Here is a 27,074-nt window from a genome sequence, read left to right as displayed (position 1 = left end):
ACCCTTTGCAGCAGTTGGAATTATAAGTCAATTTTGTTTTTAGCAAATTCCAATGTTTTTAAAATATTTAATTTAAAATTTACTTTAAATATATTATAATATATGTATATATTAATATAAACAATTTCAAAGATATTAATTATTTAATCAAAGAAGTATAATAGTTTAATAATATATATGAATTTATCTTAATTGAAATTAACCCTTTGCACTTGGAATTATATTTCAATTAAGTTTTCAACAAATTTCAATGCTTTTTAAATATTTGTGTGTGTGTGATTGAAAATTTACTTTAAATATAGTAATTGAAATATATTGTAAAAGAAGAAATAAATGTTCAAATAAATATGTGTCCAAATAAAATGTCCATTTTATTTTCATTATGTTATATTTTTGTAATTTTCAAAATTATGATATATCCTTTGATGTTAAAACCAATGTCGAGTTATACTCGACATAGAAGTGCAAAGGGTTAAACGTGATACTTGAAACAAAGTGTATTATATTTATAATTCAAAAGGAAGTTTAACAACAACTGTAATTTTCTTTGAAAGTACCTCAAAGTTGTTGTTGTTGTTGTTGTTGTTGTTGAATGGTTCAGCAAGTGAACATTGTTTCTAGGCACAACTTTAAACGTCGTTTAACTAAAGGGTCAATCTGCTGGTACTAATATACCCTACACCATCTCTCACATGCCTATATAATAGATTACCTTAAGTGCATTGGAAAATCGGTCATTGGTATTTGTAACCCTATTTACGAGGTGTATTTAGATAAGATTGTGCATATATAATACATGAACGAATGAATTCTTTATTTCTATCTATTTATCTTCTATTTTGTTATCTTATCTTTTAACTAATCATTCCACTTTGTCAATTTATTCAAAATGAGATCAAGTTCACAATGTGTTTTACAACGATTTATGATAATTCATGAATTGTCGTATGTGTCGTTTCATACATTTTTATATGTAACAAATGTGAATTATTACAAATTATGATTAATAATTTATTTTATTATTATTACTATTATTTTTATTATTATTATTATTATTATTTTATTTAGAAATTGATTCAACCGAAATTTCATAATTTTATTTCTATTTTCATTAACATGTTAATACAAATTTTATAATAATTATTAATTTGCATTCAGTAACTGGAAAGTTCATTGCAACAAATACCAAATCACGCCAGTTAATTATAATATATATTATATAATTATATTAAATTATTATATTAATTATTAATAAAATAAATAATTTAATAATACAATTGAAAAATTATTAAAAAAAAATCTATAACAAAAAATTATTAAAACAAATGTATGTGAAATTTAAAATAAGAAATTTAATTCAACTCGATGATCATCTTAAAAAAAATAATTTTCTTTTACATACACTCATAAACCTCATATACATTATACATAAGTATATATATATATAAGTATATGATGAACGATATGCGTGAGCTTTTCAAACGAAAGAGAAAGAGGTAGAAGAAGAATAAGAATAAAAATAAGAAGAACAGGGCTAGGTCGTTTATGACGAACGTTGAACGAGCAATTAAATTGTTTCCGCGGGCTAAGATTACTACGGTCAACGATCCGACCATTATTTCCATAGAGAGGCTGTTAACCTTTCACCTTTCGAAGGCCGACCCGACTAAGATAGGTCTGAATAAATCGTTCTCGTAACTGTACGATCGGTTCTTATGGTTGCTACTTACTACCTCTTCAACAACTTGAAAAAAAACCTTTAAAACGAAATCACTCTCTCTCTCTCTCTCTCTCTCTCTCTCTCTCTCTGGTCTCTGTCTCTCTCTTTCTATCCTTATACATTTAAAAAACACTTTTTCCTAACAACTACATTACACGGTTTAACTAAATAACATACCATTATACCATTAGAGTTGTAAATAATTACAAACACGTTAATGGGGTGGTAACCTTATCATTAATACTATTATAGATATATATATATATATATCTTTTAACACTAAATGCATTAAAGTTTCTATGCACTAATATAATTAACAAAAATACATGTCAAAGCTTATCAAAAAGATTTATATACATATATATATACTCATTGATGACAAACGTTGTTAATGATCACGTCAACCAAAATGATAAAACAAATACAACTGCATTAACTTACCTAAAGATTCTTTCGTTAAAGCAAAAAGTGTGAAAAAGAGGATATTCGGTTTTTTGATTGGAGATAAAAGAAAGTAAAAAAAAAAAAAAAAAGAAAAAAGAAGAAAAAAAGAAGGTGAACGAAACGGTTCTAAGGAATGTCAGGGGCGAGTCGTCGTAACATGAAATAACGTCGTAGCGGTAAGATCTCCATAAAGTAGAAAACAAAGAGGTGAGGGCAAGCAAAATCAGGGGAGTGGGGAGGAGGGAGGGAGGGGGGAGAAAGAAAGAAGCTCCACGAACATATTCTCGAGTATGGTTCCTTGGGATTACAAATAACGATAAATATCCCCCTTTTCTCGGTGGGGAGATGCTCGGGGCAGGTAACATTAAAACCCTCTCACACTACGTGTTGTACCCGTGAATTGGTGTAGCTAAAGGGAAGGGTTGGGAGATGGGGAAAGGGAAGGGGGTAGGGGCTATATCCTACGGGCAAGTTTGCGCGAGAGGAACGATCATGATTCCGGCCGGAGCAAAGATAAGGGCTTCGCGTATGACATGCCCAAGCTCCCTCCCTTCTCCTCCTGTCCCCACTCTTTTTACTGGAGCCCTAGCTTCACCGGACCTCGGCCTACAAGATTACGTTCCTCTCTCTCTCTCATTCTCACTGTTACTTCTTTCTTTATTTTCGAGGGAAATACTTCTAAGTTGGAATCCATAGCATGCTCAGTTGTGTGCTCCGTGCTTGTAACCCGAAAGGGGAAACCGATTCGATGCGATCGAGCATCGATCGACCTTCTTTATTCATTTGCAAACGAATAAATAAATGCCTTCCTTGGGACATAGGGCCCCAAGCTCTCCAATGGCATATAGGAAAGGTTTTACTCCTTTCTTTCTCTGTTTAACTCTCATTTTTTTCTCTCTCGGTGCCGTCGATAAGATAGGACCATGTAAATCCGCAGGTTACTTAACAGATCGCCGAAGGATCTTGGAACGCGAACCACCCACCCACCAAAAGGACTCTCTTTCTTTTACATGCACGATATTTTATTACACGATATTTATACCGGAGCGTTTTCTTTCACCCTTCCCTTTACCTCTCGTTCCCCTCAACTTTCTCAACGTTTTCGGACCGAAGATAGGAAACCCTGAGTAACCACGTTCATTCTCCCTTTAGGTACCTTGTCGATCGTTCAGCTTTTCAATCATTCCATCACGGTCGTATATCTAAAACCCTCCCCTACCATCATCCCCATGAACACGTTTAATACTAATAGGAACGATAAAGTTGCTATGACGTTTCTAAACCCTTTGCAAACTTTTGTTGTTTCTTTTATTTCATTTCTAACAGATAAGTAAATCCAACGATGTATGTTAAAGTGTCCCTTATCTATGAATGTATTTTTTGTAACGATGAATCGCGAATAACTCGTCAAGAACAAAGGAAGCCGTTCATACTTTCATACGTAAGTTCATTCGTCCGATCGAAAAAGCCCAGCATCGCGTTCTCGATTACAAATATGGCAATCGCAATGGAGGGAGGCCTCCATCTTGCAATTTAGCGTCTACCAGAAGATAGATTAACCTCGTGGTAACCACGGCCACGTACCACCACCACCACCTCCTTCCTGTATCTACCTCCACCTCCTTTATCCAGTACCGGGCCGCCCTTTACTTTCGAGCCTCCCCCGCACATGCACAAAAGTATAATAATCTACTCTCTAGCCCTTTCTCCGTTGGTTCCCCCTTAACTGACTGGAGAGAAACAGAAAGAGAGAGAGAGAGAGAACCTTCCGCTAACTCGCGCCAACTACCTCCCTCCCACCCTAACTCCTTCCCCTACCTTCGAGTCCGCGAGCCTTGCCGAGGGCGCCAATGGAGGGGAAGTTGGCGTGCACCGAGCTCTTTGAAATAGGGTGGGGGTGGTACTGTTTAATAGTAATGGTAATTCTGATAGTAGTAGTGATGGTATTAGTAGTAGTGCTTCATTACACGCCACACCAACACCTCTCTTCTACTCCCCACCCCCACCCCCAATAATACGTGCATTCGTTCAACGAGAAAGTGTGCATTCGCATGCACGCGCGATATACGCCGCAAGAAGAGTATATGCACAGAGAGAGTGAGAGAGTGAGATAGCATATTAGGTATGTAGGCATTCCGTACGATCGCAAACGAGAGAGGGCGGTCCGAGGAGACAGGTGCGAGCCAATCACGAGCTGCCACGTGCAAATTCCCTCGCTTCGAGCTTCTTACTCTTCCTTGGGTTCTCTTTTCACTTTTCTATCCATCTCTCTCTCTCTCTCTCTCTCTCTCTCTCTCTCTTACTCACTCTCACTGTGTCTTACCCTTTCCTTTTCCACCTTTGTCTTCTTCTTCTTCAACTCCCTTCTTCTCTCTCTCTTACTAGTACTATTATTTCAACTACCACCCTTTCCTTCACCACCTTCTTCTTCTTCTTCGTATACTATATACCTTAACCCCCCCCTACCCCGTTCATCTTTCTACTCGCCACTACTGCTGCTGCTGGCTGCTGGCTGCTGCTGCTAACTTATTTAAACAAGACTCGACCCCGTCACTACGAATACGAATCCCTTTTGTATTCAGCACGAATGCGCCGTGACTCGTCGCGACTCGAAACTAACGAGAGCAACGACCCCCACGGCCCGATCCATCCTTCTCTCCTCTCTTCAGTCATTACTTTTATCGACCAGCCAACAGCAGACCCCTCCTCAGGTCCCCCCCCCCCATCCCAACGACGACGACCTTGCACTCGAAGAAAAAGAATTTAACCAAATGGACCACCCTACTCTTGTATATATATAATCACACACTGTATATTTCACTTGATTTGTCAAATATCGTTGTCTTGATTTTACTAATCCCTTTTTGGGGTAAATTGTGACTGGAATTGTTTTTTGTTTTCAAGAAAGTACAATAACTTTTATTTTCTGATTCATTTGTAGATGAGTTGTGACTGGGATCCTTTTTCTTTCCAAGTAACATAACGAATAAACAACGTAACAACATCATTCGTAAGGGTCAAAATATTGGTTGAAAAGGTTGAAGAAAGGAGACACATTGTCCAAACGTTCACGATAGATCCCAAACTAGATACCTAAGCCCCTTTTTTTTCCTTAAAGAATAGTCAATATAGATCGTCTATCACCGGAGGCCCGTTTCAGGCAAATTCGTAGTTTCGAAATGTATGTGTGAGTCCTCTGAAACAGGAAACACTACGGACAAGCTGTTGCTGCTGCTGCCAGCGAGACCGTCTTACGTGAAATATGACTTCCGACCCATTATCGCATTGTTGCCCATTCGCGGACACCCGACGAAGAAGTCAGTTTTAGTTGGTTGGTTTGTATTGGGTCTGTTAAAATTTTCTACATGTTAAAGAACCGACGAAGAAGACGACGACAGCTCCCCCCTAACCCCTGAACAAACCTAAAGAAAAGGAAGAGAAAGAAGGAAATATAATAATAAGAATAATAGAAGAATCCTACTTGTAAATGTTACCTTTCCTGATCCCAATCAGAATTATAATAATATGATTTATAAGAAGGCCCTAAAATCAGATCGATTTTTCAACAAAATCATTTGTCGAACTATTGTCGACATGACAGATGGATACAAAAGAAGGAAAAAGATGATCCAGTTTTAGAATTCCTATCCTCGTCATCAGATTTTTCTAAAATTGAAAAAATATGAGTTCATATAAAGAAGACGAACACGAAATAAATTGTGAAGGGAATTGTATATTTTAAACGAGTTCACAGTTCGGCCATTATTATCGTTTAAATGGAAAGATGACGGTGCTGCCTAGTTCAGAATTAAACCTAATTGTAAGATCGAAGCTCAGAAGCCTTAGGAAGTGCCGATGTTCGCACTCGATAACGCTTAATCGCGTTAATGCTATTTCGCACACGGGAAACGGATAAGCCGGCGACGTCCTACCTAGTTATGATTCCCTGTTGTTGGCTTATCGCGAAGGAGGCCTACGATAGGAGGAGGAGTTGACTACATAACCGAGTCCCAAGAAATCTCGTAAAATCGCGTGGGTGTGCTGCTTGCTTGATCGTAATTCAGAAAAAGAAAGAAACCGGTGGGGGGAATGAGAGAAACGTAAAGTAAGAAAAGAAAACATCAGCAATGAGAGAAAGAGAGACAGAAAACGAGTTAACAATGCAGAGAATCGCGTGGGTGGTAAAAGCGCAAGGGTGCATAGGAACACGGCGGCGGTATAATAATTAATAACTCGTCGGTGAGTGGCTAACGCAAGCGCCGCCCCTTTTCCCCTGATTTATGAACCGCACCGCCTCCCTGTCATAACCGAAGCAACGTCGTCGAGTCGTGTGTGTTTTGTATGCGTGTACGCTGATGCCCACGGTTGCTGATGCCGGCTGCTACCTCCACTTACGAAGTGATGGTAGTAGTGGTGGGTGGTGGAGGAAGTAGAAGTAGAGGTGGAGGATCCATCTGGTGGTGGTAGTATACCTCTACTACTTCTACTACTACACTGCTGGGTGCTGCTGCTGCTGCTGCTATCGATGGTGGTGGTGGTGGTGAAACTGATGGTGGTGGTGGAAACTCGCGCGGATAGTGGGACGCCACCACGATCGCTGGCGATCCCAACGAACAACCCAATGTGGTGGGGATGAGGTTGCCGGCGTACAGCAGCAGCAGCAGCAGTGGGTATTGCGCGATCCTACCACCTATGCCCAGTCTGCTTCTTTACCAAGCGATCAGTCGGTTTTCGTCCTTGCTGGATGACACCGGTCGTAACACAAACCCGTCGCTGCCGCGTCGTTCTCTCGATCGTTACGAGTTATAGTAGATACTGAACGGAACACTTCATATTCCTCCCCACCATCAACTTCTGATCATCATCCGTTTTTCCTCTTACTATTTCTTCTCCTTTCTGTCAAAGATCTTTGCTGCAAGTTGGCGCTCTTTACAAAGAGAAAAAGAAAGTGAAAGAAAGAAAAAGAAGAAGTGTGACCTATAAGAATTATACAAAGAAGAAGAAAAAAAAAAGGAATTCCACACCTACGCAAAGGAACCCAGACATTTTTCAACTTTATTCTTGGGTCAGACCGTGAAGTGCGAGTTACACGAATGCCGAGCGGAAGTGAACAGTGAACAACACGGCGGCGGCCGTGGATAAAGTGGATGAGGAGGAGGACGGGGGGGTAGGGAGGTGGACCAGGTGGAAGTGGTGGTGGAGACAGTAAAGGAGTAGGTGGGTTTCAAATAGTTGAAGAAGGAAAGTGTTTTATTTCTACGACTTAAACGTCATGCAACTCATGCGATGGAGCATAACGCGTCGCCTGGAGTGCCGTGGTGGCATTAGGCAATCATCTCAAGAGAAAAGCTGCCAACAACCTGCGACAAGGATTTATTCCGGCGGCCGATCCTCCTCCGGTACGGAACACACACATACACACACACAACATATAAAGAAACGAGAGCGCAGCAAAGCTTTGTTAAATGGAGGGAGTGCGTTCCTTCTTTTCTTTGACCTTTTTTTTTTTTGTTAGATGTCCCCATTTTAAGTTAGAGGATGATCTGTCGCGACTGATCTTACTTGGAAAAGTGTTTTTTTTTTCTTCTCTGACCTTTTTTTTTTCTCAAAAACTGGCCCTTTGCTACTTTCTTTACGAGAACACGTGAGTCGGATGCTTTGAAATGTTGAGGGGGGAGTGTGAGACATGGACAGTGTATCGTGGGTGCTGTAATCTTTTTTTTGTATTCCTCTCTTATTTTTTAGAAAAGAAAAATGTGCTGTGATGACATGAACAAGAACAACGTTGGGTGTTCTGTTGAATTTAATGACAGTTTAAAAGATTCGATTAGGTGAACCGTTAGAATAGTGAACAAACGTACACATATAATTATAGACGATTAGAATAGTAATGTTTATAGTATTGGTCACTTTGAACGCGTGATTGACTTGAATTATTGTTTTTTTATTAAGCAAATGGTGTGAAAGATTAATCGTGAGCTATTGCTACTGCTTAACACTTCGAGGAAAGAATACTAATAAGCAAACTTTTACATTTTTTTGTTGTATCATTGACACAAATGGGAAATGGGCCCTCTTCGGTCGGTAGATCCAATCGTGTGTTCGTGGAAAAAAAATGTGTGTTTCAAATTGTTGAATAAACGGATAACCCAATCGATCGTACCTTTCATTTCAAACGTGAACATCCAAACGAAATGTTTTAAACGAACTACGAAGCCACGTTTCTCTCTCTCTCTCTCTCTCTCTCTCTCTCTCTCTCTCTCTTCTCTCTTTCAGTTTTATACATTTTACCCGACGCGTGTGTTGCGATAAAAGACTACGACGATTCCGCCGACGTGCTCGAGAAAATATTTATCTATATACTTACTTCATTTAACATGCTATCACGGTTGCAATGTATGTCCTGAATATAATATGAAACCACAAGTTATCGTTTTGCTAACGTCCTTGATGTACGTTCACGAAGTGAAACTTAAAAAAAAAAAAGAAAATAACCTGCAGTCTACGATTGCATAAACATTTTTGCAAATAAATAATTGAAATTTATCAGAAGAAAAAAAATGATAGATGTTGAGAAGAAACAATGAAGATCGCGTAAGTTAAATGGTAATGGTTTGAATTTTTTTGTTACAGGGGAAGAAAATGATTTCACATCGGACGGTGAGGAAAGCGGCGGCGGTGGTGGAGGAGGAGACGAAGCTGTTGATCTTACAGCAGCCCGAACGCATCATCACGGAGAGGATGATGAGAAGGATCAAGAGGATCCATTGGATGAGGACGAGGATGGCGTTGACGAGCAAGACGAACAGGAGGATGACGAAGAAGGCACGCGAAAACAAATGCATCATAGACAGGATGCAGAAAATAATAATAATTTCGTTGAGGGTGGTGCGAGTAGCGGGATCTTTCCACCGGCCGGTACTAGTCACGTCACACTCGAAGCCCTTCAAAATACGAAAGTGGCCGTCGCTCAATTCGCGGCAACTGCATTATCTGGCGGGGCGGACAGCGAGGCGGCCTTACAGGACTTGGCCCTTTTGCAAAGTACCCTTTACACGCTGCAACATCAGCAGGTTTTTCAATTGCAGCTGATAAGTCAGTTGCAACAACAATTGTCAATAACTCACAATCAATCGTTGCCGCAATCATCGACGGCCGAACCGTCCAACAACAGCAAGGAAGCTTCGCCGTCTCCCGTGCTGCATCCAAAAGCAATATCCACGCTAACCTCGCCGACGTCCTGCCAATCACCAAGCAGTAGTAGTCATCGGCAACAAAGTTCGCCGGCACCGGCAACGCCTAATCTGGCCCAAGAACGGCCTACGCCTAGTAGCAGTGCTTCTCCTCTCAATTTGCCGCTACAAGCTACGCCTAACGTCTCCTCGAGCGTACCAACGACGAGTAATAATAGTAGCAGTTTAGCATTGTCCCATCAAATGCCACCGCTATGCTCTATAAGTTCCTCGTTGGCGTCCTCGATAATAACCAATACGGATCCACCGCCGCTACACGAACCGAACACCCTCGAAATGCTACAAAAACGAGCTCAAGAGGTTTTGGACAATGCCAGTCAAGGACTACTCGCTAATAACCTCGCGGACGAGCTCGCCTTCAGGGGTGGCAAGGGTTCTCGGCTTTCGCCTTACGACTCGAAATCGGGGGGCAGCAGGGGAGAGCATTTCTTCAAGCACCGATGTCGTTACTGCGGCAAGGTTTTCGGCAGCGACTCGGCCCTACAGATCCACATACGATCCCATACAGGTGAGCGACCCTTTAAATGCAACGTCTGCGGCAGCCGATTCACAACGAAGGGAAACCTCAAGGTCCACTTCCAGAGACACACGGCTAAATTTCCGCACGTTAAAATGAACCCGAATCCCGTCCCCGAGCATCTCGACAAGTTTCACCCGCCTCTCCTTCAACAGATAGCCTCGGGTCAAAGGCCGATGCCGTCTACGCCACCTCCGCCTCCTCCTTCGCATCATCCACCCCCGTTTCATCCAGCAGCTACGGCCCACGGATTTCTCCCTCCTCAGCCACCCCTGTCTATACCTCTCACCTTATCCGGAATGCCATCCCTTTACCGTTCTCCCCTTATTAATCCTCGCGACGACCAGGAATTACCGGAAAACTTGAGTAAACCGCCCGTAACCACGGTACCGACGGCCACCTCGCCCCTTTCCCCGGCTGCTCTATCCAACTCCCATCATTCCTCCTTCCACGATAATCATCAACAACAGCAGCAACAGCAGCAACAACAGCAGCAGCAACAACAGCAGCAACAGCAACAACAGAAACAACTTGAGCAAGAGGAAATTAAAATGGAGCAGCGTTCACCCCTTCAGGAAAGATACCAGCAACGACCTACCAGCAGAGATGGTACCGATAGAATAACGCCGAAGAAAGAACCCGAGGACACCGAGGAACCAGTCGAAGAAGAGACCGAAGATTTCGAAGAAACGACAAGGCGATATCTCGCTTCTCCTCCCTCTTCGGTAAACCCACCCTCCCAACCTCAAACCTATGAAGATTGTAGTATGGATAGTAAGATAAGTGGCAGATTGGAGGCCGATGGTGATATGGAGGTGGATGAGGAGACCGAGGAACAACCGGAAAATCTTTCTAGTCGAGGTACGGCCGGTCGTTTGCCTCAACAAATCGTCGCCTATCCAGGAGCATCACCGGCCAGTAGCAGTGCGAGTAGCGGAAGCGTTCAAACATCTTTCGCTGGGATTCTATTCCCTGGGCCAACTAGCATTCATCAAATACCCCATCATACCGTCGCAAACGCTACCGTCGCGCCAACCGTTTCGGCGACCGAGATGATCGTCGATCCATCCAAGGATCCAGCGATATACTCGAGTCTTTTACCAAGACCTGGAAGCAACGACAATTCCTGGGAGAGTCTTATAGAAATAACGAAAACGTCAGAGACATCGAAACTGCAACAATTGGTCGACAACATAGAACACAAATTGACTGATCCAAATCAATGCGTAATATGTCACAGAGTATTATCTTGCAAGAGTGCACTGCAAATGCATTATCGAACGCATACGGGGGAACGTCCTTTCAAATGTAAAATATGCGGACGAGCTTTTACCACTAAAGGTAATCTTAAAACCCATATGGGCGTACACCGTGCTAAACCCCAGTTAAGAGTGTTTCATCAATGTCCCGTTTGTCATAAAAAATTCACGAACGCTCTCGTACTACAACAACACATACGTCTGCATACAGGCGAGCCAACAGAGCTCAGTCTGGAGCAGATACAAGCTGATGAAGTGGGTGAACTCCCTCCGGGTTACGCGCATCATCCGTTAGCTACCTTCCTACCTCAAGTATTTCCACCGATTCATCCGTCGAGCTCGGGTTTCACTTTAGGATTTCCACCTTCCCGACAACCCCCCATTGAACGGCAACTTCCGAAAAACGATGCCGATCTTAAAGAAGAATCCCAATCACATCAACATCAACACCAACTTCACCATCAACCCGAACAACATCATCAACTTAATCAGCATCAACTTAATCAACCACCACCACCACCACAACAACAACAAAATCAAAACCTACAACAACAACAACACCAACAGAGATACATGGACGAACATAACGAGGAAGTGGAAGAGCAAGAAGACGAAGAGGAAGATCGTAGGGAGGATGACGAGAGGTGCGAGATCAATCGAGACAGGTGTATACAGGATACGGAAGAAGAACAGGATCATGAGACTGAAGAAAGCGAACAAAGGGAAATATCACCGTCGAATTTTTCTACGTCATTGGTGGCATTGGAAAATCAAGTACGAACTATAACAACAACAGCTATAGGTACGGGATCAAGTGTCCTTGCTAGATCACCAACGTATCATCGTTACAACGGTAGCGAGAAAAGCAATAGCCCTCCAAGTGGTGCAGCACCCCTTGATTTAACCCCACGAGCTTCTTCTACACCTGCATCAGTGTCGTCAGCAGCAACACCGCCACCCCAGACAACGACGACACCCCATCACGCGCCGCATCCTTTCGGAATGTTCGCAGGCCTCTTGCAGACGGTCTCCTCGCCATCCACCAGCACAATGGGTTCCTCGTCCAGCATAAACAGTGTTACTTCGATGAATACCGTCCCACCACCACCTCCTCCTGGCAGCAGTGCCACTGGACCACTAGCATCTTTGACATCATCCGCAGTACTTGCTGCTACGTCGACATACAATCCGCTCGGCCTAGCTGTAGGAGGGCCAGCAGGTAGGCGCTGCTAGCAACAGGACGAGCTGCAGTTCCTGCTACACCTTCCCTCTTATTTATCATATATCCGACGATGATGATGATGATGATGATGATGATGATGATGATGATGATGATATTATCGATATTTATCACATCTTTTCTTTCTTCTCTTCTTAACATTTGACGACAAATCTACTCTCATATCCCCCATTTATTCTTTCCAATGATCATCGTCTCCCCCATCACTTGCTTTTGTATTTCTTCTATCTTTTTTATCTTATCTATATATTTTATTTCTATCTATTCGTATTAGGTGTAGAAAATATTTGTATACAGATGAATTTTATACAACATAGTCTTTTGTGTATGATTGTTAATTTAAGTAATATTAAAAAATTCATCATTTTTAAATCGTCTACCAATTTTTTGTTGTTGTTTTTTTTTTTTTTTAAGTCAAGAATAGTCGACTAATTTGGTAGATTCAAAGAATGATCGAAAATAATAAACAAATATACATATATATATATATATAATAATTATTTATATTTTATATTTTAAGTTATCATAATTAATAAAATAATTAATGCGATTATCACACTTTGTTACTTGTACAAATTCTCACGCGTAAATTTTTGTTAATTATGACATATATATATATATATATATTACATATGTATGTGTATGTTGTTTAGCATAAATCTGTTAATATTATCTACACCCAATATATTTTATCTTTTTCTCAACTTCAACGTTCCACTTATTCTTTCATTACCTGAAACAATAATATCGATCCCTAATTTCCCAATTTCATCCCCTCATTCTACACCTCACCCTTCTGACCTTTCCTAATAATCCCTTAAATCCCAATTCACGATGAATTTCCGTTGTGGTGTAGCCGGACCTAGCACTCATACCGTCCATTAAAACACACTTATAAAATCTCGTCGAGGTGTTTAAGATCCATTTTCGATCATACTTTTGCAACTTCCAGTTCACTGTGTTTCTGACGTATCATCCCAAACAACAAGCCCTTGATATTTGTCGAGAAAAGTCACATGAAATCTTCTTACAAGTATTTGTCGTGTTATTGTTCTAAGTGAAGAGACTATTAATCGGATTGGCAAGTGATTAGATTGTTTGTATAAGTTTAGAAAATTTGTCTTTTTCTTTTTTCTTTTTTTCAATACTCGCAATGGATATTTGGAACATTTTTTATTTTTTAGTACTGTTATTATTATTATTATCATTATTATTATTATTATTATTATTATTATTATTTGATAATATTTTTATTCCTTTTACTTTTTCTTGACTAAGGTTATTGATGCCTAATCAATTCATGTATTTCATTAAATAAACGATATATTATACAATATATATAGATATATATTATTCGTATTTGAAATATTCACCCTTACATTCCTTTACAAATGTTCCACGTATTAATTAATTTATTATTATTATTATTATTATTATTATTATTATTATATATTCAAATATCATAATTATCATTGCCAATAGAATTGTAAATAAAATTCTTTTAATAGATATATACTTTGATTAAATTTCATTGCACGATTTATCTCGATAGAAAGAGACACAAGACTAGCGTTGCACATTACATTACATTACATTACATTGCATTGTATTGCATTGCATTGCATTCTATAAAAAAAAAAAAAACAATATTTTCACGTACATAACTCGTATAAATTATGATAGTTAAATTATACAAAAAAAAAAAAAAGAAAAACAAATAACTCGTAGTTTTTTTTTTTTTTATTTATTTAATTTATTATTTTTTTCTTTTTTATTCAATCGAATGATAGTAAATAGATAAATGAAGTAGTTAAAATTTAAATAAAATTAATAAAATGGATAGTAGAAAATCGACAAGAAAATAAGGGAAAAAATGAAGTACGTCTTTTCGAATCGTCCCTTGAAAAAAAAAAATAAAATAAAATAAAAAAACAAAAAGAGTAACTTGGAAACCGACGTCGATGTTAAACAGTAAAATTTGTTACAGTACGTGGAAATACTACGTGTAATATCTGCTACAAGACATTTGCGTGCAACTCTGCTCTGGAGATTCATTATCGAAGTCACACGAAGGAACGGCCTTTTAAATGCACCGTATGCGACAGAGGATTTTCAACAAAGGTAATTTCAATATTAAATAAATCAAATATCTAGCCAAAGAAAACAATTCTACCTGTTGTTGCTGTTGCTGCTGCTGCTGCTGCTGCTGCTGATTGATGCTGCTGACGATGTTAACGTTACTTCATTCTGAATATATTTTTCTTATAAAAAAAAAAAAACAAATCGATAGTAAAAAATAGTCCCAGATCAGGGTGGGGGATAGTATGAGGAATAGGTTTAAACAAATTAAATAAATAAATAAAAATATATATACCTAAAAAATACAAAACAAAGTAGAAAGCTTAGATTGAGTCCCAAATCAAAGTGGGAAATAAAAGTACAGTTAAAGAAAATAAATAAATAAATAAATTATAAACATAAAAATTGCAAAACCAAGTAGAAAGCTTAGCTTTAGTTCCAAATCAGGGTGGGGGTAGTAATAGGAATAGGATTAAAAAAAAATAAAAATAAAAAAATACAAAAACCAAGTTTAGTCGTAGATCAGGATGGGAGTAGTATTAGGAATAGATTTAAACAAATTAAATAAATAAAAAAAATATAAATACCTAAAAAATACAAAGCCAAGTAGAAAGCATAGCTTAAGTAACAAATCAAAGTGGGGGAATAAAAGTAGGGGTATAAAAAAATGAAATAAAAATATAGAAAAACCAAGTAGAAAAGCTTAGCTTAAAATTAGCTGAAAAGAAAGTTTATTGGTAATTGGATTAGGGGCCATTATTGTACGGATAATTTCAGAATGCTGGATCAGACGTATGCTCTTCGTGCGCGGAACAACGTAAGCCCTTTACCATAAAGGGCAGTACAACTCAACAACAACAACAACAACAACAACAACAAACGAATAACCGATATCAGAACGAGGATAGAAGAACGTCGACTAGCGGAAACGAGGAGAAACCCAAACGCAGGCGGCGGAGGCCTGAGGAACGGAAGAACCGGGGGCGGACCGGGACAGGAGGGGGGCGGGGGCTGACGTCGATCTATTCAACCGTCCGCCTGCCCCCGCTGATGCCACCCGCCCTCGGACTTCTCACCTCGGACCACGTCTTCCTGGTAAGGGACACTCCAGAACCACACATCACACACACGCAGCCCTTTCTTCTTTCTTTCCACTGTCGACTTTTAATTATTCAACAGTGGGGAGGGGTTCACTTGATCGATTGAGCTGGACTTATGATACTTTAATGTATATAAATATATATATATTTGAACAAAAAAATTAATCATAGTTTTCATTCTTGATATTATCTGGTTTCTGGCTCATTCAACTGAGTGAACGTGTAATCCTATCATTCATTCAAATCAAATTGAATTATCACTAGGTGCAATAACCAAATGAAATATTCGACTATTTTATTTAGAATTTAGAAAAAGAATAAACTAATGTACCTAAAAAAAAATTCTTTCTCTAAAAAAAAAAAAACAACAACAACAACATTAACGAGATTTAAAGAATGTTACAATTCTAATTCGCAGGGCAACATGAAACAGCACATGCTGACACACAAAATACGCGATATGCCATCCCATCTGTTCACCGATGCGAAACAACAACAACCACCACCACCACCACCACCATCACAACAACAACCACAACAACAACAACAACAACAACAGCAACAACAACAACAACAACAGCAACAGCAAAGCCAGGATCACGAGAATTCTAGGAGTCCAATGTGCAGTGACGATTTGAGTTTACCACCACCATCTTTACCACCACCACCACCACCACCACCACCACCTGTACCACCTACGTCGATCGAGTCAGGTGTACCAATGAAGAGATCTCCACCTGAAGGTGATCTTCCTGCGCCTAAAAGACTAGCCAGTAAGTTGGCTTAAATCTTTCTACATTTCTAATGAAAATCAAACAAATAAAAACGCTTCTTCATCGAGCGCAATTTTTAACACTTTGACGGCCTAACACGAGCCAGCGATTATTAGCTGACAAAAAGAAATTCTGACGCAACCCTAAGCTGACAAAATGTGCCCGCTACAAGCGCAATTCTTTTTTTGAAACGTGTGACCGTCAAAGTGTTAAACTATCTATGAGCTTGGAGCTGTAGTTTTTAAAATAAACAAAAAAACAAAATTGGGCTAATTTCTCAAACACACCGCCAATCAGCTTCTCAAATTTTTCTTTTTTTATTTCTTTATTTTTTTTTTTTTTTGGTTTAGTTGCACGCCTAATCTTCTTACACATATATCCCTATCTCTCTCTATTTCTATCTCTATCTCTATCTCTTTCTCATCTTTTACGTTTCTTTCGTTCAATTTTTCTTTTTTTATTAAACGAAAATCTTTTATTTAAATAAAAATTAAAAAAAAAAATTAAAAAAATATATATTCCAATCGATGGGTGCACCACTCAAATATTTTTCCAACTATATTTCTTTTTTTTTTTTTTTTTTTATTATCCAATTTAATTATTTTTTTTTTGTCTGTAAACTTCGTTGAAAAGAAAAAAAAAGTTGAATTTTTGAATTGAGAAAAAATAAAACAAAAATGAAAAAAAAAAATGATACAAACGAAAAGTGAGGTAAATAAAAACAACAACAAAAAATATTCCAATCGATGGAATATTTTTTCAATTATTTTTCTATTTTTTTTCTTCGAATTTTTGGAAAAAATTTTAGAAAAAAAAGAAAAAAATGAAAAGATGATACAAAAATAAAAAAAAAAAAAATAAAAATAAAAATATGAGAAGAACCGAAAAAGAAAGAAAGAAAGAAAGAAAAAAAGAAAAAAAAAAGAAAAGAACGCGAATCAAAAAAAAAAGGAAGAAAAAAAAAAACAAAAACAAAAAATTTAAGTTCAAATGAGAAAACCGTGTGTCAAATGTTTCTTACTGAACTTAAAACGAGGCATTAAAAAAAAAAAAAAAAAAAAAAAAAAAAAAATTGGGGAAAAAAAACAAGAAAAACGGCCACCCTGAGCGAAACTCTTGTGTATATATTTGCAGGCGTGCCGAGCAAACACTTGTGCCAGATTTGCAATAAGAATTTCTCATCATCTTCGGCCCTCCAGATCCATATGAGAACACATACCGGAGACAAACCATTCCGATGCACCGTCTGCGCTAAGGCCTTCACCACCAAGGGTAATTTAAAGGTATAGATATGAAACCAAATGTTGTCTCATCAATTATTTCTATTTATCTTTTTCTATCACTTTTTTTTATAATCTCACATTCTATCTATCTCTTTCTTTCTTTCTATTTCTAATTCCTATAGAAACCTCATTTATCTATCTAAACATTTTCCCCTATCAGCTCCAAGAATTTTTTATTTTTTTTTTATTTTTTCATTTTTTTTTTTTTTTGTTTTTATTTCATTAATCCGGCTAGCTAGCTACTATTGCTTTTTTTTACTAACGCCATAATTAAATCAATAAAAATAGAAAAAAAAAAAAAAAACAAATAATTGTACAAAAATTCTCGCAAGCTCGATGATAGATTAGCGCTAATAACCGAATAAAATCATTTGATAAATAAATAAAACATATTCAACAAATATTTCCTTAATTTAAAATGATATTTATATAATTTAATCACAATAACTGACCTTGGAATATTCTTTTTGATTTGATACTTGTAGGTACACATGGGCACACATATGTGGACCAACGGAGCTCATCGTCGAGGTCGACGCATGTCGTTGGATCTGCCACCTCTGCCCATCACACCCAAGGACTCGGACTTTCTTCAACGACGGCCGGATCTTTTCTATCCTTATCTACCCGCGCCATTCCTTAACGGAGTACAAAAGGTTTGTTTTTGTAATAAATCATTTCATAAACAATTATTGTCACAGTTTTATCGATGAAATAAGACAATGGGGGTAATTAAAGGGATACTTTAGACATTTTCTTGTTTAAAGTAATCATCTGACTGTTAATTAACACATTCCGTGTCAATTTGATGTTCAACCCACCTGTACCACCTGTGGGTTATACTTTTAAATCAATTTATTTAATGTGTTGCAAATAAAATGACGTAAACGAGACAAGTCCAACAGAAATGGCTTGACACGGAACGTGTTAAAAATTATAATTTTATTAAACACTTAAATTAACCTCAATCTTTAAAATCAACCAATTAAAAAAAAACCCTATTAATATTAATATTACAGTTGAACGAGATATCGGTGATTCAAAGTAACAACGGATTGCCAGCCCATTCTGTAGGAGCAGCAAAATATGCCGGATTATTTGGAACAGTTTACGGTGGTAACGGAGGAGGTGGTTTTCCCGGTGACAAACAACCCATGGCACCAACAAGTAACGGTCCATTGGTCGACGGTAAACCAGCGATACCAACTGGTTCGATGCTATTTCAGACACCGTCACCTTCACATTCACCTGGTACACCATCATCTAACAGTGGCAATCAAAATTCGGCTAGTATGCCATCATGGACGACGAGTCCTAACGATCCTTTGCAACATCATTTTGATCGTGAACCACCCGGTAGAACGGAAAATGCATCAACACCACCTTCGGCGAGATTACCGCCACCTTCGGCGCCTAGGGGCGAAGGTTTAGCCGCGTGAACCTTGACATATCCTTGGATTTTATCGTAAAGTCCTTAATTCTCGCTATTTATGTACAGTTTAGGAGTAATAATTATAATTATAATAATAATAATAATAATAATAATAATAATAATAATAATAATAATAATAATAATAATAATAATAATAATAATAATAATAATAATAACAATATTAATATTAATAATATTAATAATATTAATAATAATTATAATAATAATAATATTAAATATAATGATTATAACGATAATACAACACGAAAAAGAAAAAAGAAAAGGAAAAAAAAAATTAGGCAAACGACGACTAAATATGGAAATTGAAAAACAAAATGGCAGGAGGAAAAGAAGAAAGAAAGGAAGAAAGAAAGAAGGAAAGAAACAGGAAGAAGAATAAGAATAAATGATCAGGGACTTCCGGTAGTCCCGGAATCACGGAATGGGCTTTGTTCATTCAAGAAAATGGACGATTTTACGATTTACAATCCTCCGTCCCCCAAAAGTGACATTTAAATTTGGAAGTGATCGTAGACAATTTGAGAATGAAAAAAAAAAAAAGTGCAACGTCGAACGATTTTTTTTTATTTCTTTTTTATTTTTATTTTTTTTTTAATTCGTAACAGCTCAAAATGAGACGAAAAAAAAAATATATATGAAAGGAAGAGCCTGTGCATTTTTTGTTTGTTTTAATTAATTAATTAATTAATTAATTATGATTATATATATTATTAATAATAATAATAATTGCGGGTAGAACTGATACGGACTTACAGTTAAACCGCACCAAACGTCGTCATTGACCTTGAACGAAAATGAGATGAGAATCAGGAAAAAATACGATTTGTTTGGTACCACTGTTGAAAAATGACATTTTTTTTATTTATATAATTAATATATATATATATATATATTGTTACCGTTAAAATGTCAAATTATTATATTGACATGTTACAATATGGCGGGGAAAAGAAAAAACAATCACATATTTTAACTTGTTAATATGAAAATAATTAATCAAAATATCGCATTGATATTTGATTATTTTATTCAATCAAAAAAAACAAAAAATAAGAATAATATATTATTAACAAAATTATTAATTTATAAAATACAAGAAATAAAATAAGTTGATAGGAATAATTGCAATTATTGTTGCAAATAGAAACAAAAATTCATTTTAATTGTAAATGTGTGATGTTTTATATGAAGATTATAATTTAAATTTTAATATATACAATTCTTTTATATATATATATATATATATATATATATATATATATAGTTTTTACATATGACCGAATTAATTTGTTAAATGAATTCATTAAATTATACGCTTTAACGGTAACATATAACGAAAACAAAAAACAAAAAAACCTAACCTAACCTTTTTCTCTCTCAATCGATAAATCCGTGACTGAATTTGATTAAGGTGGTGCAAAATGGTGGATAAACAAATGACGACACAATGTTCCTATTATAACACTAGTCTTAACGCGTAGAAATTGATCGATAGGTAGTTACCGATTCGATATTTGACTGCTTCCGGATAGCTTAGGGGACAAATCAATAAACCGGAAGTCAACAGACTACCGGGTAATGAAAAAAGAAAAAATAAGATGGAAATTTCTATTGAAACATCGGCCCGTTTCGCGTTAAATATCATTGTCCTCTTTTTAATTAAAATGCCTATATCTAAACACACACACACACACACACACAAAACAGACACACATATAAACATGTTTCATACATCACATATACACGGAGAGAGAGTAACAGGTATTACGTATAAATAATTACATTAATTAAATATTTCAAAACATGACATTTGTGTGCTCGAAATAGGCGGAGTTCGGGTCCTCTAAGAATTCGTTGATATTGTCGAACCGTTTCGGGGTGAGGGGTTCAAATAATAACGCGATGCCTAGACTGAGCTCGTTTTACTTTATATATATATATACACACAGAGTGATTCACCAGTTCTTGACACCTAAATATCTTCAAAAGGTTGTATGAACAATTCATGACAACAATACAACATTAATATTTTTTGTGGATTAGGTTCAATCAATTTCGAGATTCATTGGTCAACTTTGTTTTTTTAAATACTAATTTTCGGATAGCGGATGACAAGACGAATCCCAATGATGTGCAACATTAAATACATAAATCTGACAATGACCAATAAAAATTATTCGGAAAATATCTGTTCCATCCGTTGCGGGAACAACTAAAGGATGATGGAATCCTGACACAACCCTGACGCGACCATGACATGGAAGAGCTTTATTGTTGCCCAGCTTTGTTCGCCAGTTTTTACCTTCGTTGATCTTCAAAAATATTAATGTTGCATATCATTGGATTCGTCTTGACAGCCGCTATTAGAAAATAAGTATTTAAATATAACATTGTATTTAAAAAAACAAAGTTGACAGATAAATCTCGAAAGTAAGTCAACTTAGTGAAAAAATATTAATGTCATATTGTAGTCCTGAATTTTTCATGCAACTTTTGTCTTATCCATTTTGTTTGTTACTGTCAGACTTTCGATACTATTTTGTTGGCAAGAACTGGTAAATCATATTGTATATATATATATATAACTTTGACCGATTTTCAAATGAAATTCATTATTAATTATGGGACAAGGTTTAAGAGAGCCAAAAGACACGTGGTATCACGTAAATTTTCTTTTAATTGAACTCTGAACTCTGACCGTCCAATCGCGACAGTGATGGTCACCTCACTTTTTAGGATTATCTCTTAACTATACTTTATAAATATATATATATATATATATACATAAGAAAATGTATACATATAAATATAATATAAATATATATATATATATATACATATATATGTATATGTATGTATATATATATTATATATAAATCATTGTATTCGAACGATGGGACGTGAATGTGTGCGTTGTATACATTTGAATAATAACACACGTTAAACTATACGTGTGAGTGAGTAACGTGTGTAAAAATATGAGATAAGAAAATTAATTTAAAAAAAAATATATATATACAGGGTGTGTTCTAAGATTGGTAATGAAAAATGAAATGTATAATGAAAAAAAAAAAAATAATAATAATTAATAATAAAATTTGTTTTTTTATTTTTTTTTTGAGAAAAATAAATTTCAAAATTTGCGAATTTTTAACTGAACTTTTTGCACAATATTGTAAATTAAAAAAAAATTATACTAATTAATAAAAAAAAAAAGTTAAAACCTATACAAGAAATATTATCATACTGATAAGATTTTTTAATACAAAATACTGTTCTTTGAAATAAAAACCACCAATTACAGAACACCCTCTATAGATATATATATATACTTTTTTTTTTTATTATAGGTGTATACAGGGTGGTAAAAAAAAAACAAAATTTAGAAGTCTGATATTTTAAAGAGCTTATTTTTTTATTTTCTTGTAAATCTTTTTTTTTTTTTATTAAAAAGAAAACAAGACAAATTTTTTACTTTGTAAATGCAAACGAGTATAAATTAATTTTTTATTTTTGTACAAAATTTATTCACTACGATGATTAATAATCAAAAATTAATTTATATCGACTCATAGTAATAAAAACTTCTTTTTTTTTTTTTTTTTTTGATAATATAAGCTTTAAAATGTCAGACATTGTTCATTTTTTTTTTCCACACTGTATATATATATATGTTACTGTAAAATAATGAAATTCATTAATTCATGAAATAATTATCTATTAAATAAAATACTATACTTATCATAGGTATAGTAATTTATGAAACTCTATAATATTTATTAAATATAATTAAAATGAAAAATCAAAAATATTTATTAATATAAATTCAAACAAAAATGACAAAATACTTTAAACTAGATAAGATATTTTAACTAATTGGACTCTTTCGCTTAAAAAAAAATTCAATAAATAAATTACAATTTTATTAATAAATTTAATTATGTGTGACTATAACGAAAAACATTGAATTGTATTTTTTTTTTGTTTTCAAAGTAAAAAAAAAAAACAAACAAACAATTAATAATAACGTTGTATGGTAAAAAAAAAAAAAAACAAATATTTCAAATATAAATCAAATTTCAATCTAATATTTGTTACAAACACATTTCTCATTAAATTCTCATCATTTATTTAATTAGTTTGATTAATTTCTTTTTTTTTTTTTCAAAATCTAATTCACAAACATCATTATATAAAATTATTGATATATATATATATAATTGTCTCGATAAAGGTAGAATAAATATTTCATGAATTAATTGAATCATAAATTTGAACACATGTAACATATAAACCTATAAATATATATATACATATACACATATAAATATTCTTGACTCATAAACATAAGAACACACATAAACACACATACATACACACACGCACACACGTTATATATATTTATGTCCTGTATAATATATACACATATATATATATATATATGTGTATAAGTGTAATTTAGAAGCGGGCCCGGCAGCGCCCCTCGCTGTGATATGAGAGGAGCAGCCCAGCAATCACTAAACCAATGTACTTATACCGTTGTATCATATAGTATTATAAACAAATTATTATTATTATTATTATAAACAAACAAACAAACAAACAAACAAAAATAATTATTATATAAACGTCATTTAATCGTACGCACGGATAATGAACGAATACGAACGAAAATAACAAGTAAAAAAAAAAAATTAATTAAACAGAACAATTCCAAGAATACAACAACGGAAAAGAGAAATAATGGTGAAAGATGAAGTAAATAAAAAAAATAAAAATAAAAAAAAACGAAGAAGAAGAAGAAATAAATAAATAAATAAATAAATAATCAATAAGAGTGATTTAGTTAATAAACAAAATGAACGAGGAAGGTGGTGAATGATTAAATGAAATATAAAATCAAGAGAAAGAGATGAGAAGAAGTTTGTTTTGTTTTTTTTAATTTTACGAATGTCAATCATTTTTTTTTATTTTTGCTTTTTCATTTTGAAAATACCGTGCATTGAAATCTCTTCGAGTATATCTTTCTCTCTCTCTCTCTCTCTCTCTCTCTTTTCACACACACACATATACCACGTAATAAAAATTTTATTAAATGATCAAAAATTTCATTAACAATTTCTATACATAATATTACACTCACAAAACATACATGAAAATAAATAGAAATAAATTTTGATTGAACGTGAATTAAAAAAAAAAAAATAAAATAAAATAAAATAAAATAAAATAAAACATAAATTTCATACCGATGTACAAGAAGACATTTATAAATAACGACGAAAATGTTGGATTTGACGAGTTTCGAGCCTATTTTTCATCGTCCCCCCAACCCCCTCCCCCTCCCCCCGCCACCCGTTTTTTCTAAAACAAATTTTAAGAGACCACATTGAAAAAGAAACAAATGTAACCAAAAAAAAAAAAATTACAAAATGAAAACGTCATTGTTTTTAACGTTAGACTCGAAACTCATCATCATCCAAGTAGATATGAAAAATAAAAAATAAAAAATAACAAATAAAATGAAATAATGAAGAAAGAATGAATGAAAGCAAAATCATTGAATAGTAAAAGCAAGAAAAAAATAACAAAAAATAAAATAAAATAAAATTAAATTAAATTAAAAAAAAAAATTAAAAAAAAAACCGAACACACGTACACACGAGAAGAATCGATGTTTCTTCGGCTATGCTGCTGCGTTTTAAGATGAAAAAAAAAAAAAAAAAAACGAAAAAAGAAAAAACAAGAAAAAAAATCGTCTAACGATTTTCGTGTTATAAAAATCGTATTTTTTTTTTTTTTTAATTAATATTAAATATTAAATATTATATTTCAAATGGCGTTATAAAATAACATGTGATTTAAGAATTTACAAAAAAAAAAAAAAAATACAATATATTATAATTATTTTCTTTTTCTTTCTTTTTTTTTTTTTTTTTTTTTAATTATTTAATTATAAATCGTCCGAGTCTTCCACGATTCTATGAAAAAAAAAAAAATAAAAGATGAAAAAAAAAAATAAAAAAGAAAGAACAAACACACTGACATGAATTTCGTTCTTTTGTATTGAAAAAAAAAAAAAAAAAAAAAAAAAACAAAAAAAAACTCGTATAAAATTGTACGACGAGTTAACGAAACGAATCATTTAAAAAAAAACACACTTATTTTGGTAATATAAATTCAATTATTTATTCAGCTTGTCACGTGACAAACGTGAACAATGAAATATTTTTTTTGTTTTTTTTTGTTTTTTTTTTTTTCATCGCTAAGGGAATATTTGATTCGCAGGAAATCGAATATTTAATATCGAAAAAAAAAAAAAACTTTGTTTTCTCACGTTCTGTATATATTATTATTTATATATATATATGTGTGTATACGATTTTATATTAATTATATTTTACAATAAGAACGCAATTAAGGTCGAGTTAGGTTTTTTTTTTTCTTTTTTGTTGAAATCTCATTTTTCTATTTTTAATTAATTAATTCTGGTTTTTTTTTTTCTAATGCGAATATTTTTATAAGAAAAAAAAAAAAAGAAGAGTAAACATAAACAACACACGTTCCAGTGAATTTAAACTCCTCTTATTAGGGATGTTCATTTAAAATCTACATCGCGATGATTTTTTTCGATGCATCGACCGAAAAAGGTTGCAATTTAGGATTGCTCGGATATACATCGATGCATCGAAAATATCGATGTAGATTTTAAATGAACATTCCTAATTCTTATAAAAAAATATATATATATAATTTAATGACGTTATTATAATTAATAATTAATATAAAAAAAATGAAATAATGTCGAAATATATCCGAAATCAATTATGTGATACGAATTATACTATATATATATATATATTATTATTATTATTATAAAAAAATATGTTTTAAGATTTAAATTTAAATTATATGCGTTTAGTATTCATTCGTAATTATATTTTAATTTAATTTTATCTTTTTGTGTTAAAAAAAAAAAGATACAAATGATAGATCAATAAAAAATCGTAATTTCGAAATCGAATTAATAATAATAATAATAATAATAATAATAATAAAGAGTGAGTTGAATTCTTTTTAATAAATTTATCAAAGCATTCGCAAATGATAGGTATTTTAAATTATAATTTATAAAAACGTCAGAATTCCTGTTTATGTAAACTTTTGTATTTTAAATTGAATTTATATTAAAACAAGCAATGTTAAATTAATCGTTGAAACATTTTTCGAAGAATTAATAATTAACAGTTTAATAATACAGTTTCTATCTAATTAGATCAATTCTTTATGCAAATTGTATGCGTATACAAAATGAAAAGCTCAAAAAACGTAAAACATGGCGTGCATTGAAGAAAAATACAACATGGAATGTTTTACAACATTTTTGAAGAATTATTATGAAATTAATGAAATTATTCCAATGATTATTATTAATTAATTCATTAATATTATATTTATATATAAACTGTGGAAAGTCAAAATTGTGTTTTACAAACAATAAAAATCATGAAAAATAATAATAATAATCATTGACAGGAATTCTGAATATATATATATATATATATATATATATATATATATATATATAAAAAATTAGAAAACTAATTTTTTTTTAAATTTTAATCAACTGTAATGTAATCTAGGTTTTTTTTTAATTTTTTTTTTTTTATTTTTTAATCAAATCAACAACAAAAAATTTCGTGATAGTTCTTTTTTACAAGTGACGATATTTGTTATAAAAAAAGAAAAAAAAATTCTCTTTTTTAACACGTTGAATTGTAAAGTGAGATGGATCAATGGTGAATAAGTTTAGAAGAAAATTTATTTCCTAACAACAATTTTCACAAGGTTTTAATTAATAAAACAAATGGAGTAAAATCTAGTCAAAAGATTAACTATTAAATTATGAGTAAAAAAAAATTAAAATTAAATTAAATTAAAAATACAAAAATT

The 27,074-nt window shown here is 33.9% G+C and overlaps 1 protein-coding gene across 2 annotated transcripts in view; it reads left to right on the top strand.

Moving 5' to 3' along the window:
- The window catches only part of salm (spalt major), a 90,857-nt gene extending 71,219 nt beyond the window's left edge, over positions 1-19,638 (top strand). The window contains exons 1-8 of one of the 2 annotated variants that reach the window (XM_015326777.2): positions 6,740-7,563; positions 8,798-12,412; positions 14,421-14,554; positions 15,290-15,607; positions 16,031-16,385; positions 17,520-17,668; positions 18,154-18,324; positions 18,688-19,638. In XM_015326777.2, coding sequence (XP_015182263.1) covers positions 7,437-7,563; positions 8,798-12,412; positions 14,421-14,554; positions 15,290-15,607; positions 16,031-16,385; positions 17,520-17,668; positions 18,154-18,324; positions 18,688-19,107 — 5,289 coding nt within the window. In that variant the 5' untranslated portion in view covers positions 6,740-7,436 and the 3' untranslated portion in view covers positions 19,108-19,638. Of the gene's footprint in view, positions 1-6,739; positions 7,564-8,797; positions 12,413-14,420; positions 14,555-15,289; positions 15,608-16,030; positions 16,386-17,519; positions 17,669-18,153; positions 18,325-18,687 lie in introns of those variants that run through there. The other variant, XM_015326778.2, reaches the window with a different exon arrangement.
- The last annotated feature ends 7,436 nt before the right edge of the window (positions 19,639-27,074 follow it).

This window comes from Polistes dominula, unplaced genomic scaffold (genome assembly GCF_049000335.1).
Source record: "Polistes dominula isolate Pdom_NZ unplaced genomic scaffold, Pdom_raw_medaka contig_37, whole genome shotgun sequence".
NCBI classification, from domain to species: Eukaryota; Metazoa; Arthropoda; class Insecta; order Hymenoptera; family Vespidae; genus Polistes; species Polistes dominula.
This window is presented reverse-complemented; position numbering and strand designations above follow the sequence as displayed.